This window comes from Cyprinodon tularosa, unplaced genomic scaffold (genome assembly GCF_016077235.1).
Source record: "Cyprinodon tularosa strain WSP-4 unplaced genomic scaffold, ASM1607723v1 ctg510, whole genome shotgun sequence".
Classification (NCBI taxonomy): domain Eukaryota; kingdom Metazoa; phylum Chordata; class Actinopteri; order Cyprinodontiformes; family Cyprinodontidae; genus Cyprinodon; species Cyprinodon tularosa.
The window spans coordinates 241,823-259,869 of NW_024039242.1; the positions used below are offsets into that span (position 1 = coordinate 241,823).

The following is an 18,047-nucleotide window of genomic DNA, read 5'->3' on the forward strand; positions in this document are numbered from 1 at the left end:
ATTAATCAGTTTTGTCCATATATTACCTCCACAAACAATTGATGTACAAAAACAAATAATTTTTACAACTTAATTCTTTTACACAGATTCATTGACTTATTCAATTACACCAAACTGGGTTTGAACCCAGCAAAGACGCAGCCAGACTGAAGATGACAAGTCCCCGTAGCATAAACACGTACACACACACACACACCCACACACCCACACCCACACACACACACACGGCTAACCCCACTGAAATATTAAGTGTGCACCCTCAATATGCCAGCAGGTAACCAGGAACAGCTTGTGTGTTTTAAGTTAATAGAGCTACTGATCTCAGCGCGAGTGTATTGGTCCTCACAAACACAGTATAACAGGAATGTGTGTGTGGCGCGCAAAGTTAGAGAGGTTGTTTTAAGCGACGAGGTGGATTCGTCACAGTCACAATAACCATGACATGAAATGTTCATATCCTACAACAGGGATGTTCTTCTGGCAAACGGGTAGATAAATAAGGATCTCACCGAATTTGGTGGAAGCTGCATCTCGGTCGTTACATTCGCCATCTTCCCTCTAACTGTCTGCACCTGCGCTTGGGTTCAGAAGCCTGTTAAAGCGCAGTATTTTCAGCGCCCCAAGACCATAAAGTTCTGAGACGCTGATTGGCCATTAAATTCACCTAGCAATAGTACATGATTGACAGATTCTCTGCAAATGTGGGTCAGTCTGATCAGCGCCCCCAGAACAGAGACGGTAGGAGTCTGTCTGTGGAAATCCACAAATTAGTGACAATAGATAGGGAAATGTAGTTTATATAATTTGTTTTGCTTATAGGTACACAGTCTAGAGAGTAAAACTGACATTTATGAGTTAATTTCTGAAAATATATTTTACGTTTCTCTCTTCTTATCAGGGAGGGCGGTGCCCCAGCGCCCCCTATGGGCCGGCCGCCACTGCGCGAATATGAAAGAAAAGGGAGTGCACAAGACATTCAGGTGAAACAATGTCGGGTGGAGTAGAAGACAATAAACACACAGGAGCCGGATGTAAATGAACAGAGGCACAAGGAATGTCATTTTCAAAAACAAAGTAAAAGCAAACATTTTAAGATCTATAAATAAAAGAAATAGGTAGAACCAAAAAAAAAAAGCTAGAAAATTAATCTACCTTTAAAGGCACACTATGCAACATTTTTCAGTTAATTAATGTGTTCCATAACGTTTTGGATGATTAAATGAGTCATTTCAGGTTGAACAAAGGTATTCTCGGCTGCCCTGGTGGTCTGTGGGGGAAATACTGAACTTGCAATTGCAGGAGCACCGACCCGCACCCACAGGCTCAGAAGTCTCGTGAGAGTCAGTCTTGCTTTACGGCGAGAACTGCTACACCCCCCCAGTTAAAAGCATTCTCGTTGCTAGCACAGTGGCGATCTTTGTGCAGTTATGCTACGTTCACGCAGCAAAATCGTGTCTGCTGCTTCATTTTTGCTGCTTGAACCAGTTAGTTCTGACGCGCGGCTGAAGCAGCTTTGCTGCTCTGGCTGTGTGGTGCAAAAGTGTGTCTGACGCGCGTTGGGCGGAGCTTCACTATCCTTTCTCTGCCTTGCAGCTATACAGGTGCTGGTCATAAAATTAGAATATCATGAAAAAGTTGATTGATTTCAGTAATTCCATTTAAAAAGTGAAACTTGTATATTATATTCATACATTACATACAAACTCATATATTTCAGATGTTTATTTTGTTTAATTTTGATGATTACAAATGACAACAAATGAAAATCTCAAATTCATCATATCAGAAAATTAGAATATTACTGAAGACCAATAAAAACAAAGGATTTATAGAAATGTTGGCCAACTGAAAAGTATGAACATGAAAAGTATGAGCATGTACAGCACTCAGTATTTAGTTGGGCCTCCTTTGGCCTGTATTACTGCAGCAATGCGGCGTGGCATGGAGTCGATCAGTCTGTGGCACTGCTCAGGTGTTATGATAGCCCAGGTTGCTCTAATAGTGGCTTTTAGCTCTTCTGAATTGTTGGGTCTGGTGTATTGCATCTTCTTCTTCACAATACCCCATAGATTTTCTATGGGGTTAAGGTCAGGAGAGTTTGCTGGCCAATTAAGAACAGGGATACCATGGTCCTTCAACCAGGTACTGGTAGCTTTGGCACTGTGTGCAGGTGCCAAGTCCTGTTGGAAAATGAAATCTGCATCTCCAAAAAGTTGGTCAGCTGCAGGAAGCATGAAGTGCTCTAAAACTTCCTGGTATGTGGCTGCGTTGACCCTGGACCTCAGAAAACACAATGGACCAACACCAGCAGATGACATGGCACCCCAAACCATCACTGACTGTGGAAACTTTACACTGGACTTCAAGCAACGTGGATGAAGTGCCTCTCTTCTTTTCCTCCAGACTCTGGGACCTTGATTTCCAAAGGAAATGCAAAATTTACTTTCATCAGAGAACATGACTTTGGACCACTCACCAGCAGTCCAGTCCTGTTTCTCTTTAGCCCAGGCAAGACGCTTCTGACGCTGTCTGTGGTTCAAGAGTGGCTTGACACAAGGAATGCGACAGCAGAAACCCATGTCTTTCATACGTCTGGGTGTGGTGGTTCTTGAAGCACTCACTCCAGCTGCAGTCCACTCTTTGTGAATCTCCCCCACATTTTTGAATGGGTTTTGTTTCACAATCCTCTCCAGGGTGCGGTTATCTCTCTTGCTTGTACACTTTTTTCGACCACATCTTTTCCTTCCCTTCGCCTCTCTATTAATGTGTTTGGACACTGAGCTCTGTGAACAGCCAGCCTCTTTAGCGATGACCTTTTGTGTCTTGCCCTCCTTGTGCAAGGTGTCGATGGTCGTCTTTTGGACAACTGTCAAGTCAGCAGTCTTCCCCATGATTGTGTAGCCTATAGAATTAGACTGAAAGACCATTTAAAGGCTTTTGCAGGTGGTTTGAGTTAATTAGCTGATTAGAGTGTGGTACCAGGGGCCATCAATTTTGAACCTTTTCACAATATTCTAATTTTCTGATATGATGAATTTGAGATTTTCATTTGTTGTCATTTGTAATCATCAAAATTAAACAAAATAAACATCTGAAATATATGAGTTTGTATGTAATGTATGAATATAATATACAAGTTTCACTTTTTAAATGGAATTACTGAAATCAATCTACTTTTTCATGATATTCTAATTTTATGACCAGCACCTGTATTTGCTGTGATCATTTGGAATAAAGTAGTTTTAATATGTGTTTAAATGAGAAAATACACCTGAAAACGTAATCAGTGCCGTCAGTTCATTCAGATTATTATCCTGCCTTCAATATTTTTTCTGTCGGAGCCGCTCAGACCCCCACATACCAGCGGTGCGCCGACAGAAGGAACCCCTTCAACAGCAGCCTCTGGCCAGGTCACCTCCTCGCGGTTCACCGCTGCAGCTGGTAGGTGTTTTTGATCTAAATAATCCAAACTGCATATTCTGCCGGCAGATTTCTGCATTTTAAGTTAATTTAGGCGTCAATAAACTGTTTAAGAGGAGAGATCATAGCCTCTGATCATCAGCGCTGTGTCTCTCTCCCTGCTTCAGCTGCTCAGACGCGCTGGGCCTGCTGCTCAAAACGCGCCGCGGGACCTTTTGCTGCGCCTTGACGCGCGTCAACCATTGACTTTGCATGTACACTCGCTGCTTCTGTCGCGCCAGCTGCGGTGTGAACGCAGCATTAAGGGCCTTTCAGATAGGAAGCGATTTGCGCTGCGCTGGCCGCGGGGTTCAGCGCATTTGCGCTGCGCTGCGCCGGCTGGGTTGCCGGGTCTAGTCATTTGTTTGTTGTTCCAGCTTTTGGTCAGCAGCAAATATGTATCTGACCCGTGCTAAGAAGCAAGCGCTAGCACTAGCCCTGCTAGTTCGAAGAAAAAGAGCAGCAAGAAAGAAGAGGCTGTGGGTGCACGAAACACTCAGGTCCAGAGAGCAGCTTGGGGAGTTCCCGCTTGTGAAAGAAATTGCAAATTTGTGTCATATAGTTCGGGGAATTCAGACACACACAGTATAAGCTTTTCCTCCATTTTGCTTCCTGGTCTTTCCACCCGATGGTTTCTATTGGCCACGCGTGCATTCGTCACGGCGCGCCGCGGTCAAAGTTCAACATAGTTCAACTTTGACCTGGCCTGCGCGCGAGCTCGCGAAGCGCTGCGCTGTGCTTGCACTTTGCTCGACGCAGCGATAAACCGCCCTGGCGCGGCGCAAGCCATTGAAAAGAATGGGTTTCACAGCGCAGCAGTGCGGTCGTCGCAGCCTGTCTGAAAGGCCCATTAGTCATTCGTTGCGTTCGCCTGTCTGCTAAGCTCAAAACAACCGCGCCTGGCTTGACGGAGAAACCAGGAGAACAGCTGTGCATATTTACGACAGTGCACTTTTACTTTCGCCCTCTGGGGGGAGTCTCGCTGGAAAATCAACACCGGTTGCATAGTGTACCTTTAACAGTTATATTATCTTTGAATATCATCTTTCAATACTCTGGGCTTAACTCAGTAAGAGTGCATATCAAGTATCCTTCAAAAGACAGACAATACAAACTAAACAGCATTCCACTTTAACCACAGTGGGTGACCCTCAGCAGAGTTACAGCCTAACAACCAGGGCACAGAAGCCACTGCAATAACCAAAGTCTAGTTTCTAAATAAAGCAATTCCAACTGATCTTAAAACACGACCGGATTTCTTTACATCTCCACAGATTAAATTGTACCCTGCAAAAAATATAAATCTGTAAAAGTCTTTTTTTCTTAAAATAAGTGCATTTTTTTCTTAACTGAGGAGGTAAGTGTGACACTTTGCTAATAGAACAAGACTATTTAAATTTAAAATAAGAAAAAAAAAACAATTGTCTTATTTCAAGTGCATAGTATCTAATTATCTTAATCTAAGTGTAAAAATACTCATTCCATCAGCAAATCATCTTATTAACCAACATGAATTAAGGGGAAACACACTTAATCTAATGTAAGACATTTTTCCTCATTTCTAGGTACATTTTGCAGTGTAAGTGGGGAGTGGCGGCCTAGTGGTCAGAGCATAGAGCTTGAAGTCCTGAGGTTGTGAGTTTGAAACCTACTCCCACAGACTGCCACTCTGTGTCTCTGAGCAAAACTCCAATTGCTCCCCAGGTGCCCCACAGTGCCCCACTGCTCCCCAAGGGGATGGGTTAAATGCAGAGGTAAATCCTCCAATGTGAGATCAATAAAGTTCAATTATAATTATTATTTTGAATCTGCAATACCAGAATAAACAATTTAATTGAAAGACTTTACCAAATACCTGTGATTTGATGTCTAAGCCTATGATGGATTTTACCTTTGATGTATGAAAATGGCAAAAGAAGAAAAAAACAAAACAACTTTCACTTTGCTCAGCCTTCAAAACACGTGAAGGTACGTGTTATAATGATGCTAAATGCTGTGCCTGCTGGGTAGGGCTGAACACAGCAGCACCACACTCGAAAACAGGCAGAGTGATCCCATTATTACAGACAGTCTTTCTGCCTTAACAAGTTCCAACACTGCACAAAAGCTGCAATTGCTGGGACAAAAACAAAGCAAACTTCATAGCTGCTCATTTGCAACAACTAGAAACTTTGCCGGCCCCTCAAATCAACAACAAAGGCAACAAGACTGCCTATAAAACGTAACATTAATGACTATGAGGTTTAGGGTGGAGTTCAACTGAAATCCTAGACAAAGAATACACACTGCTAGGTGCAGTGATGACCTTTTAGAGCCGCCTCACCCTGGTAGTGGAAAGCCAGCGAATTCATCGTATGATGTATGGAAAATAAAAACCAGAACAAGGTTTACACTGAATCCTTACATTTCTTCGTTAAAGCACAAACCTTTGACTGTTTTTTAAAGAAAAAAAAACTATAAAAAGGCAACAGCTGCAACCAAAGAAAGAAAATGTTCAATCTAATATCTTCTGACAGCTGTACTTATTCAAGCTAACCAGCCTGGTTTGAAATTCTGCAGGTTTACAGGCAGTGGTGCTTGCATCTCCAACTTGACCTCTTTGGATTAAAGTAGACGGCAATAATATACCGACTAAAATACATTGTTTGCACAGAAGCAGGATTTACCTAAATAAAAATAAATAAATAAATAAATAAAAAAAAAACACAGAATACATTAAGAGACATATTGGTATATAGGAAAAACATAAAATGGCAATGCTGTTGATGAATATTAAGACATACCAAACATTTCTGACTCTTGTCTTCCCCCTCCTGCATTTTGTAAGCTGTATCACCTCTACCGCTAAAAATATACACCTGGTATTATCATTTGGGACTTGAAAACTATAAAGCATTCCAGTTAAGTATTAAAGAGGGAATGTCTGTGTCATTTTGGAACTGTGAAAGCAGAAGTAAAATCTATCACTGCTGACGCTTAAGTCAGTTTGCTTTAGTAAAAAATATACATGGAGAAGTACAAGGTGATTCAATCCTTGCATGAAATTAACATATAGCCACCTTATGATTTTAACCAGCAGAAAGATAAAGAGTTTCATTTCTCATTTTATCATATCCTATAAAGTAATGAATATTGCAGCTACCCATGAAGCAAAGAAGGAAAGTTAGAGCCAATAAGTTACATGATTGTGAACTTGAACCCGGCGCTTGTTTATGCATGACTGGGTGGTTTCAGAGAAGCCCATTGTTCCAATGATGGTTTAATTATCTGATAAAGCAGGGCTGAGTATAATCTTATTAACATTAATCTGAACATTTTAAGCAGTTAAGACCATCTCGCGTGTCTTACATTGAAAGGGTCTGAAATTGGTTAGAAAATAATCATAGCGGGCCTTTGATTAAGGAAAAATAACACAAAAATCAACCAAAAACAAAAGCCAGAGGAGATGACTCCTTTCCTGGGAGGATATGAATAATGTCTTAACAACCAAAATTAAACACAGTCAGCAGAATATCCACTAGCACCCATCTGATAACTAAAAAAAAATTTTTTTAAATGCATGCACTGATTTTTAACTGCTTTGTTGTCTGTTGTTTGTTTGTTTGTTTTCTATTGTCTTGACAGGCATTACAAACCTATGAATAATATGAATATGATTGACTCTACAGATGCATTTTATAAATAATACAATGACTCAGTAACCCAGAAAAGAGTCATACCAGCTGATTCTGAATGTTTTTCCCCTTACAATATTTAGCTCTTTCCTATAACAGCTGATAAACCTTTTTTAAGCCTTGACTCACTGTTTATTTCTTTATTGGTCATTGGCTGGAGACTTTAAACCCACATGCAAAAAATATGCACACTCGACTTATTTTGGAGATATCCAAGTAAGAATATTTGCAGTTTATCTTTAAATATAATACTTTCCTTAAATGCAATTTTACACAATAAAAAAAATCTATACAATTTTATGTATGGAATCTTATGAACTCTCACCAGAAAGGTACCTTTAAATTGTTAATTTGGAACAACTTGTGCTTCTTGGACTGAAGAACCTTTAGATAATTTTTTCTAAAAGAATGACTCCTCTTATATTAATTACAAATTAAGAGAATGATACAGAAAGGCCAACAAAGTTGATGTTTTTTTTCCTGATTTCAACTTGAGGCAACAAATCAGAAAAAAAATGAAGGTCTTAGTAAAATGAGACTGTTGTAAGAACGCCACTATGTACCACATTTAGAGTCGTTCTTGGAAAGCTTTGTAAAAAAAAAATAAAAAAAAATTCTGACAGACTGAACAAAAAAGGCTGAAAAAAAGACGCAGATTTAACAGAAATAACAGACAAACAGGAAAAGCTCAACAAGTGTAACACTAAGGCAGAGAGGATACTTTGGTTGTTAAGGTAGCCCCCAAAACCCTGCCTCATTTTGATAAAGGTATAATTTTGTCTCTGTTCCATTAACCTATGAGAAAGCAGAGGTTACAACAGCAGCCTGTAGACAGCTAAAGGTCAAGGGAAGTTATTGTTAGACCATGCAAAAAGCCATTCATTAACTAGAAGGGTGAACACTGACTCCAGTGTGCCAATGGTGAACTATCTTAGAGCCTATGAGAAGATAAACGCAGCAAAGCAGCAGGAGCATCTTCCCCATACTGGGAGGTCATATGAGCGAATTAGAAGCTACGACAAAATACCACTTGGTTAAAAACAAAAAACTAAAGAAGAATTAAAGTAAAAATTAAACTGTGCAGAAAGGGTTATCTTCTGTTGAAGAGGAGTGTTTACAAAGATTATTTATCAGGTCAATATTTGGGAAGTTAAGAGAAGTTACCTGTTTAGACATTGCATGCATCCCAAAGAGATGGGAGGCAGATAGGAAAGTGAGTAATGATTTACTACAAAACCACCAGCTTTAACTTAAATGAAGTATTTCAATAGAATATAAGATCCCTTTATTGTACCACAATCGGGACAATAAAGCAGTGGTGACACAAATGTGGACCTTAAAAAGTGTATAAAAATAACAGAATAAGTGGCAGAGTTAAAAAATAAACAAATAAAATACTGTACTGTATAGTGTTTTTACAAATATAAATACAGTGCAGTCATCTGAATAATCTATAATCAATATACTTTACTTTTAATATTTAATATTAAAGGTAACAGCTACAAGTTTACCTTGACCAGGCCAATAGATGGCACACTGTCGCTAGCCCGCGCTCATTCTGCATTGTTTGTCAGCCAGATGCAAGGTCCATTAATGCTAATACTAACAAACAAATCATCTAACAGTTCGGCAAGCACCATGTAGAATCCGAGCTGTTTTGGTTAAGTTAGCACAGACAATGTGTACCCCACCTCTTTCCCGTAGAAAGCTGGAGATAGGCACCAGCAGCCCTGGTGACACAGTTTGGGGTAAGTGTGATAGAAAATGAATGGATGGATGGATGGAACTGAAAAAATGTCATGTAGAGAAGAAACCATTTCTCAAAGCCATCATGGTACAAGTACGATCTGTCAATCCCTGAGCCCTGTCTTGATGACTGAAACTAACCATTCCCTATTGGTGCACAATCCTTTCATGTCAACGTTACTGTGGTAACCAGAAGCAAATATTTTGTATTTTGGACCAATCAATTTTTATAAAACATCAAATTTGATATACCATACTTTTTTCAGTCAAAATTAATAGATTAATACTGCATCACTACAGACATTTTGCAGGTGTGTTATTTTTTGAAAAATTATTCGTTTTGATGAAAAAGTTGTAGCTATAATCATAAAAAAAAAAAAAAAAAAAAAAAAAAAAACGAAAAGCAAAGAGAAGGCTCAGTATTTATTTTTTTTAGGTAGTTTTACCTCCAAATATTGTTAAAAAAATAGAGTGAAAAAGTTAATTCCTTATACATATTTTATGATAGTCTAGTTTAGTTAAGCCTTATTTTAGTTTGTTTCATTCTAAAAGGATGTGCCACTCTCTATGTAGAGGTGCTTTAGATAAAGAGCCACATGTCCCTTATAAAAGAAAGTTCTAAAGAGTAGCAGACCAGTCATCTGGTGTTGAGTAACAAGTCCAGTTAACTTTCCACCTGGTAAATTTACTCCTTAAGTTCAGGGTAATTTTTACAAGTCTGCTTAACATCAGTCAGTTATTTTTATCCTTTTTTTTTCTGAAATTGATTCATAGACTTGGAGCCAAATATTCAAAGAGGAACTGTAGCACAATCTGCTAATGGCACACTATAAATAAACAACCATCATGCCACATGCAGACTCTCTATATATGTTTATACCAGAGGCCACAGAGTCATTGCAGCTTAAGTACATGTAAACAGTTATACGTAAAGTGACAAAAACCTGTTGCACTGTCATACTCTTTTCGATGAGTTGTGGATCATTGCAAGTAATTTGGGGAATTATTTTTTTTGCCAATCAGCAAATTCAAAGAAAGTGCACTGAGCTATCATGAAACCAGCTTTTAAACACAATCAGAAAACCTTTCAAACTGAAGATTTCACCAACAGAATCAGTGACAGGAAATGCAAGAGTGGGTTACATTATTTTTGAGGAAATAAAAAGCCTAAACAGTTTAAACAGGTACAGAGACCATTGATAAGCAACTTCAGATCTTGGTGGCAGATTCAATTTGTGAAATTAACATTTCTCTTAAGTTAATGAACTTCTCTTGTCCTTGATGTGCAGTGAGCCCATGATGGCGTATATAAGCACTCATGAGGTCCGTGTGAACAGGAGGCAGTAAGAGCTGCAGATAAATATAAGTTCACATGGAATGGATCAAAAGGAGAGGTGAAGCGGACTGAGCTGCAGCAACAGGCCTAACGAGTTCCCCAGGTCCACAGGATGGGTGCTCGGCATGTTTTCACACACAAAGCTTGAATTCCAGAGCAAATCTCTACAGCAGTGTAAGGTCTGAAGCTTTGAGTTCAAGGGAAAGCCACATCTCTGTTGGAAAAACTAATGCAGACCATCTGCTGCCGTACCATCTTACAATTCAACATCTGGTAGAGAAGGAAGTAGTGAGCAATGCTGCTGTCTGCTATTCCAGACATTTATGATGAAAATCAGGCTATTCTTGTTCTCCTACTGTCTAAGTGGGCCTCTGATTAAAATAAAAAGTTAAAAAAAAGAAGAGCTGCTGTATGCAAGAAAGAATGATTAAAAAAGTATATTGTTTATGTAAGCTAGAAGTAATTTAAACATCAATGTACTTCTCAAAACAAAAACAAAAAAAGAGGGCTTTTTTTTCCTTTCCTTGAGGCAACCTGACCTCCAGGTTCAACATAACACTTAAAGGGATAGTTCGGTATTTTTGACATGAATCTGTATGGCATCCCCATCACCAGTGGCATGCAATCACACTGACTTACCCCTGGCAGCGTCCTGTGAGCAGAGTTATCGTCCAGTTTTGGTCAAGCCGAAAGTAGTCCGGCAGGTTTTTAGGACCAGCGAAATAAAACTTTTCTCTTCCCAAAACATTATGTGTTCAAAAGAGTGATATTTTTGCATCCCAAAAACGTTGTAGTGGAAAAAGTCACACGTCGTTATCAATTGGTCCTATTTTCTCTCTGTTCGTATCACTGCGCGCCGTCATTCAGACAGCGAGCTCAACAACAGCCAGATGCATGTCTCCCTCCGCCTGGGCGGACCGAGACATGCATCTGGCTGTTGTTGAGCTCGCTGTCTGAATGACGGCGCGCAGTGATACGAACAGAGAGAAAATAGGACCAATTGATAACGACGTGTGACTTTTTCCACTACAACGTTTTTGGGATGCAAAAATATCACTCTTTTGAACACATAATGTTTTGGGAAGAGAAAAGTTTTATTTCGCTGGTCCTAAAAACCTGCCGGACTACTTTCGGCTTGACCAAAACTGGACGATAACTCTGCTCACAGGACGCTGCCAGGGGCAAGTCAGTGTGATTGCATGCCACTGGTGATGGGGATGCCATACAGATTCATGTCAAAAATACCGAACTATCCCTTTAAGGTGAGAGTCTAAAGCTGGTCTCTGTCCAATGTGTGTTTAAAAATGAAGCTGTATATATTAAAACCTGTCCTAAAGCTTCAAGTTGCACAGGTTGAAATAAATGGGAAACCTCTCAAACTGCTTCATAAGCAGGAATTATTAAATCTATGTACTTTTAGTCTGTATAGCAAGAGACGCAAATCTCTTTATAGATAATACAAGCTGGTGTACTTTTTGTCAAAACACCACTGAGCAACAAACAGGCTGCTGGGGCTATAGGTGTGTCTGCTGCTGTGCAGAGGATGGCATCAGGCTACCAGGAAAAACCTGTCTCCAGGTTATGCACCGTCACACAACAGGCTTTTTCACATACTGTACACACTCCACCTGACAGACTCCCCGCCTGACCAACCGGTTTGCTCAAAAGCAGGCTTGATGCACCTGACTCAGGCTTTTTTTTTTCTTCTTTACATCAAATACATCAGGGTGTCACTCAAGTCTAGGGTCAAATACTTTCCACTACTTTCTTTTTCTCCAGTACTTCTGGGCAACATAATGAGCCTATAATAACTACTACTTTAAACAGCTGGAACCAAAACTCACCATCCTCTAATTTCGCAGCAGTCCCACTCTGTCGTATTCCCACAATCCAGTATTTGTACGAAACTCGGTGAGGATCGATCTCCTTAAAAAATATTAAATAAAAAAGTCTACAGATTTAACTTAAAACCAGAGAAGAGAGTCCAACTTTACAGAAGTAAGATAAGCAGCATGGATGCAGGTTTTGTCAGCGGTGTCCTCCGTCCATAGTACAGTCCCTCACTGACAGCCAGCCAGCAGCGGAGCAGCGGCTCTGGAACATAACACAGGAAACTGAGCCGCAGGATCCAATCAAAGGGAACCCAGCGAGCGCTGCCTTTAAATATTCAGCACGTTCTGGGAGAGACTCTGGTACGCATGCGCCAAGGTTCAGCGGGATTTCAGCGTCATCCCAGAATGAGATTCATTTCAGCGTGAAATGTTGTCATGCCGTGAGATTGGGAGAAATCTGGTTAGTCGGGAAAATAGCCTTCTCTTTATGTAATGGGAAGGGGACAAAATGCTATAGTTAGTATGAGAACATCTACGGAAGAGGATTACTGAAAAAAAAAAGTGAACTGATTTTTAAATATTATTTCAGTTTAAAATGGGAAAAAGTCAGAATAAGGCTCGGGCACATGACGTCACACGTTGCGCGGCAGCCATATTGATAGCTGGTCAGCCCACTGTTTACACTTTGACTTCGCGCCTGTAAGGACTAGCTTTCTTCTGCTAGTAGTTTGCTTATTTTTTTGCCGTTTCATTTTACCTCTGCTGTCGTTATGGTCGCCCGTTGCTGTGTGGTAGGGTGTAGTAGCGCAAGCTGTGACTGTGACTCTCAAAATTCAGATTTTTTTCCTCACAATTCTGACTTTAATCTTAGAATTCTGACTTTTTTCATCACAATTCTGACTGTAATCCCAGAATTCTGACTTTAATCTTAGAATTCTGACTTTAATCTCAAAATTCTGAATTGTTTTTTTAGAATTCTGACTCTAATCTCAGAATTCCGACTTTTTTCTCACATTTCTGACTCTAATCTCAGAATTCTGACTTTTTTTTCTCAGAATTCTGCCTTTAATCTCAGAATTCTGCCTTTAATCTCAGAATTCAGACTTTTTTCTCAGAATTCTGACTTTATTTCTCAGAATTCTGACCTTTAATCTCAGAATTCTGTCTTTAATCTCAAAATTCTGACTTATTTTTTCAGAATTCTGACTTTAACCTCAGAATTTTGGATCTTAATCTAGATGGGCACCATAAAGGAAGAAATGTGGGAGCACTCAGCTTCACTGACAAAGATGTGAGTTGTTTGGGAGGGCCAATAACACATTGGTGGAAAATGACTTTTTACGTACCCGAGGGGTCCCTGGTGATGCTATTTCATTAATGGAAGAGCAAAAGGTGTATAAAACAAGAGAGCTAGTCTCTAACAAAAACATGGTTATGGCTTGAAGCAAACATGTTTGTTAGCTGTCAGAATTCTGAGATTAAAGTCAGAATTCTGAGAAAAAAGTCAGAATTCTAAAATTTGAGTCAGAATTCTGATTTTTTCCCCCATATCTTTTATTATTATTATTTTTATTTTTCAGAGGTCCTAATCCTCTTCCATAAACATCAGATTTTTCACCTTACAGCTTTTGTTTGTAGCATTTCAGAACAGTAATACTTTATTGAAAGCTAAAATATTTTCAATCTAATTTTTTGTAAATGCTAGAGATAATAATAACATATTAGTCTCAACCAAAGTTATCTGCAAAACAAATATGTTAGAAGATAAGGCAAAAGTGATTGAAAGATGGACTTCATTGGTCCCCAAAGAAACATTCTTCTAAGGGGCCAGCTTAAAATTGGGCGAAAGTAACAGGTTAGCATTGTCACCAGCAAAAATAAGGTTTTATTTAAAGGCTGGCCCAAGCATCTGTGGGATCCTGTGCAAAATTACAATTTTGGGCCCTCTATTTCTGCCAATGATATTTATTGCTGCAATCAAGAAGTCCAATGATTTACATGGGTATAATAAACTCACTGAAGCTCTGGCAGGGCCGTTTATGGTCCTTTTTTAAAAATGCATTATCTATTGTTACTGAAAGTAATAAAGTAAACTAGTATGTAGATATTTACAGTAAAAGTGTCATGGGATTTATGCCTCTGGCTGCAACATGTGCAATAAGAACCTTTAGTGCGGGAACAAAAATAGACAGATAAAATATCATTGGTAGATAAAACAATTAGTACAAAAATAGACATTATTTCAACAAATAAAAAAAACAAAAAACTATGGAGTTTATTTTTATTCTTCAAAAATAAGTTTGGTTAGTTTACACTGGTTATTCCTTGTCTGTGTGTCAGTCTGGCCCCATGACCAACCTTTTTTTCCCCACAAGAATAATTAATGATTTCTACATCTTTAAAATATATTGATGTAAAAAAAAAATCAAACAGCTTTATAATGAAATTGTGTGTTGTTTCTGTATTCATTAAAAAAAAATTATTACTTGTGCAAAAAAAAAAAAAAATTATTATTCTTGGGGAATTCTAGTTGATATGTTGGGTTGTTTCTTTTGAATGCATCAACAAAAGAAAGCAAAGAAGAAATGTTGCTTTTTTTATTTCTCTATTAGTTTATTTTAGTTTTACTTTATCAATAGTGTTGCGCCGATGCCATTTTTGGCCCCGATACCGATACCCGATACCTGGCTGTGCAGTATCGGCCGATACCGATACCATAATAATGTAAAATAATTGTCATCATGGCTTCATGTCAAGCTGCTGCCTACCTTTGTGAAGCAGGAAAAAATCTAATACAAAGTGAATCCAGTAGAACTTTTTATTGCCTACCAGGAGTGGGTGACAATAGTTAAATAAACTTATGGCTCTCAAAATGGTATCGGTGCCCTATTTTTTGGTACTCACCGATACCGATACCACCATTTTAGGGCAGTATCGGGGCCCCGTCCGATACTGGTATCGGTATCGGTGCAACACTATTTATCAACATAGCAGCTTTTATTAACATGTTTAATGATATAAAATAAATGTATTATATTATAATGATATAATATAATTTAAGCATGAATTATACCACTTTAGCGTTTTCAGTAAAATATCAGTCCAAGCTTACTTTCACACAAATAAAAACTACTTAAAATGTGCCTTAAAAACACTGATTAGGATGTATTTGCTAGTGTACAATCAGTTACATTCCTGCCTTAAGGTAAATGTTGGGTTGGAAACTTTGGGTGTATCCTCTTTAACAGGCAACTTCATGTCTGCAATGCCTACACATACAGTAATGTTTAGTTTTCTGTCCATTACTCTTGTTTTCTTTCTCTGGGGTCATGTTTCAGAATAGGTACCACAATAATTTGTGCATTTTATACGGTTAAATAAATATTTGATTAATCTCTAATTGAAAAGAACAATGTAAAAAAGAACTATAAAGCAAAAACAGGGGTGAAAACTATTTAAGAAAAAACGAGATGTCCAGTAACCTGAAAAAAACTTCCCTGGTGCTTTTGGTATACGCTACTGCCACCCCCTTGTGGACAAAAGGGGATATTACATCAGGGCGGCTTAAAGCAAAAATGTATTTCTCCAAAATTACAACAGCGATTTTTCTTCAAATTGTTAAATAAGTGGAAACTAGACTTACGGCAATAACATTAACATTTACCTAAAAGTTAATAAAATGATCTTTTTTCTTTTTTTAAATTAATTTTAACAAAAACTTGTTAAATAAACCACATGATGACCATTTCTACAATAAAGCTTATTTACTAAAAAACCAAAACAATTAGGTTTGTATATTTAGTATTAATAAAGTATACATACTCAAAATAATGTTAATTGTTGTATTGATCTGAATACATTAAGTTAATTGTTGGAATTGGATAGTGGTAACCCTGATGCATAAATACATAAACCTGAAAATTATGTATTTTAAATAAATAAGCTATAATAAAGTCATTAATATGCATATTATAAATGCATCATATAACAAAATACTTGTTAATTGATGTGTTCTCTGCTTAATATTGCTATAAGCTTGCATTTAACCTACGTATATTATATGTGGAGCTTAAAATATATATATCGTATATCCTATATTAGGGCTGCAACTAATGATTATTTTGATAATTATTTTGATAATGGATTAATCTGTCGATCAGATAGTGAAAGGTTCCTTAAGGAAGACTTTATACAGAAATAAACCATGTCAAACTTTTTGACTTGTGGAGTTTTGGATGGATAGAGCATATTGACAGAAGAGAATTTATTATTTATCTTAAATGTAAAATATTTATATCTTTTTTTCACCATGGTATAACTGCTGCTCTAAGTGGGTTGCTACATATATATATATATATATATATAAAAAAAAAAAACTGTTTTCTCACCCCTCATGGGGTGGTATGTGTCATCCTCAAGCTCGGGTCCTCTACCAGAGGCCTGGGAGTTTGAGGGTTCTGCGCAGTATCTTAGCTGTTCCTAGGACTGCGCTCTTCTGGACAGAGACCTCTGATGTTTTACCTGGAATCTGCTGTAGCCACTCTCCCAGTTTGGAGGTCACAGCCCCCAGTGCTCCAATTACCACTGGCACCACTGATGCTCTCACTTTCCACATCTTTTCTAGCTCCTCCTTCAGTCCTTGGTATTTCTCAAGCTTCTCGTGTTCTTTCTTCTTGATGTTGCTGTCGCTTGGGATTGCCACATCTATCACTACTGCCTTCTTCTGCTGTTTGTCGATCAACACGATGTCTGTTCTGTTAGCCATCACCTGTTTGTCAGTCTGGATCTTGAAGTCCCATAGGACCTTAGCTCGGTCATTCTCAACTACCTTAGGAGGTGTCTTCCATTTTGACCTTGGGACTTCCAGCCCATACTCATGGCAGATGTTCCTGTACACTATGACAGCTACCTGGTTGTGGCGTTCCATGTATGCACTTCCTGCCTGCATTGTACACCCCGCTGTTATGTGCTGTATTGTTTCAGAGGCATCTTTGCACAGTCTGCATCGGGGGTCCTGCCTGGTGTGGTAGACCCTGGCCTCTATTGATCTTTTACTGAGTGCCTGTTCTTGTGCTGCCATGATTAGTGCCTCTGTGCTGTCCTTCAGTCCAGCCTTTTCCAGCCACTGGTAGGATTTTTTGATATCAGCCACTTCTTCTATTTGTCTGTGGTATACGCCGTGCAGCGGCTTGTCCCTCCATGATGGTTCTCCCTCCTCTTTCTTGTCCTCACTTTCGGTTTTCTCCTGCCTGAGGTATTCACCAAGCCATTTGTCTTTGGGGGCCATCTTTCTGATGTACTCCTGGATCTTAGTTGTTTCATCCTGGACAGTGGTCTTGACACTCACTAGGCCTCGGCCTCCCTCACTACGCTTGGTGTACAGTCTCAGAGTGCTGGATTTGGGGTGGAACCCTCCATGCATTGTGAGGAGCTTTCTCGTCTTGATGTCAGTAGCCTCTATCTCCTCCTTTGGCCAGTTTATTATACCAGCGGGGTATCTGATGACTGGTAGGGCATATGTGTTGATCGCTTGGATCTTGTTTTTCCCATTCAGCTGACTTTTCAGGACATATATATATATATATATACATGTATATATATATATATATATATATATATATGTATATATATATATATACATGTATATATATATATGTATATATATATATGTGTGTGTGTGCGTGTGTGTGTATATGTATAGCTGTATGTAGGTCAAGCAAAGTTAAGTTGATGTGGAAAAACAGGGTCACAACAACAAACAAGGTAATCCATAGGAGTCCGATGGGATTTGTAGTCCATGAAGTATACTGCATGTTTGCTAACATATTTACTGTACCGCCGTCGCTGGTCATGATTTACTATGCTTTGCACTGATATAAATCTATTTGGCTAATAATATAGACATATTGTGAGTACTGTCCTGTGTTAACCTGAGAAGAAAAGCCTGAAGGAAAGTCTCAGTGGACAGCAGCGCTGGGGCCGGAAGCAGGGCGGGACCTT

The 18,047-nt window shown here is 38.9% G+C and overlaps 1 protein-coding gene across 3 annotated transcripts in view; it reads right to left on the reverse strand.

Moving 5' to 3' along the window:
- Positions 1–12,347, reverse strand: part of myo1ea (myosin IEa) — a 66,548-nt gene extending 54,201 nt beyond the window's left edge. For all 3 annotated transcript variants that reach the window (XM_038303488.1, XM_038303487.1, XM_038303486.1), the window contains exon 1: positions 12,060–12,347. In XM_038303488.1, the coding sequence (XP_038159416.1) occupies positions 12,060–12,062 (3 nt within the window). In that variant the 5' untranslated portion in view covers positions 12,063–12,347. The remainder of the gene's footprint in view (positions 1–12,059) is intronic.
- Positions 12,348–18,047: the final 5,700 nt, after the last annotated feature.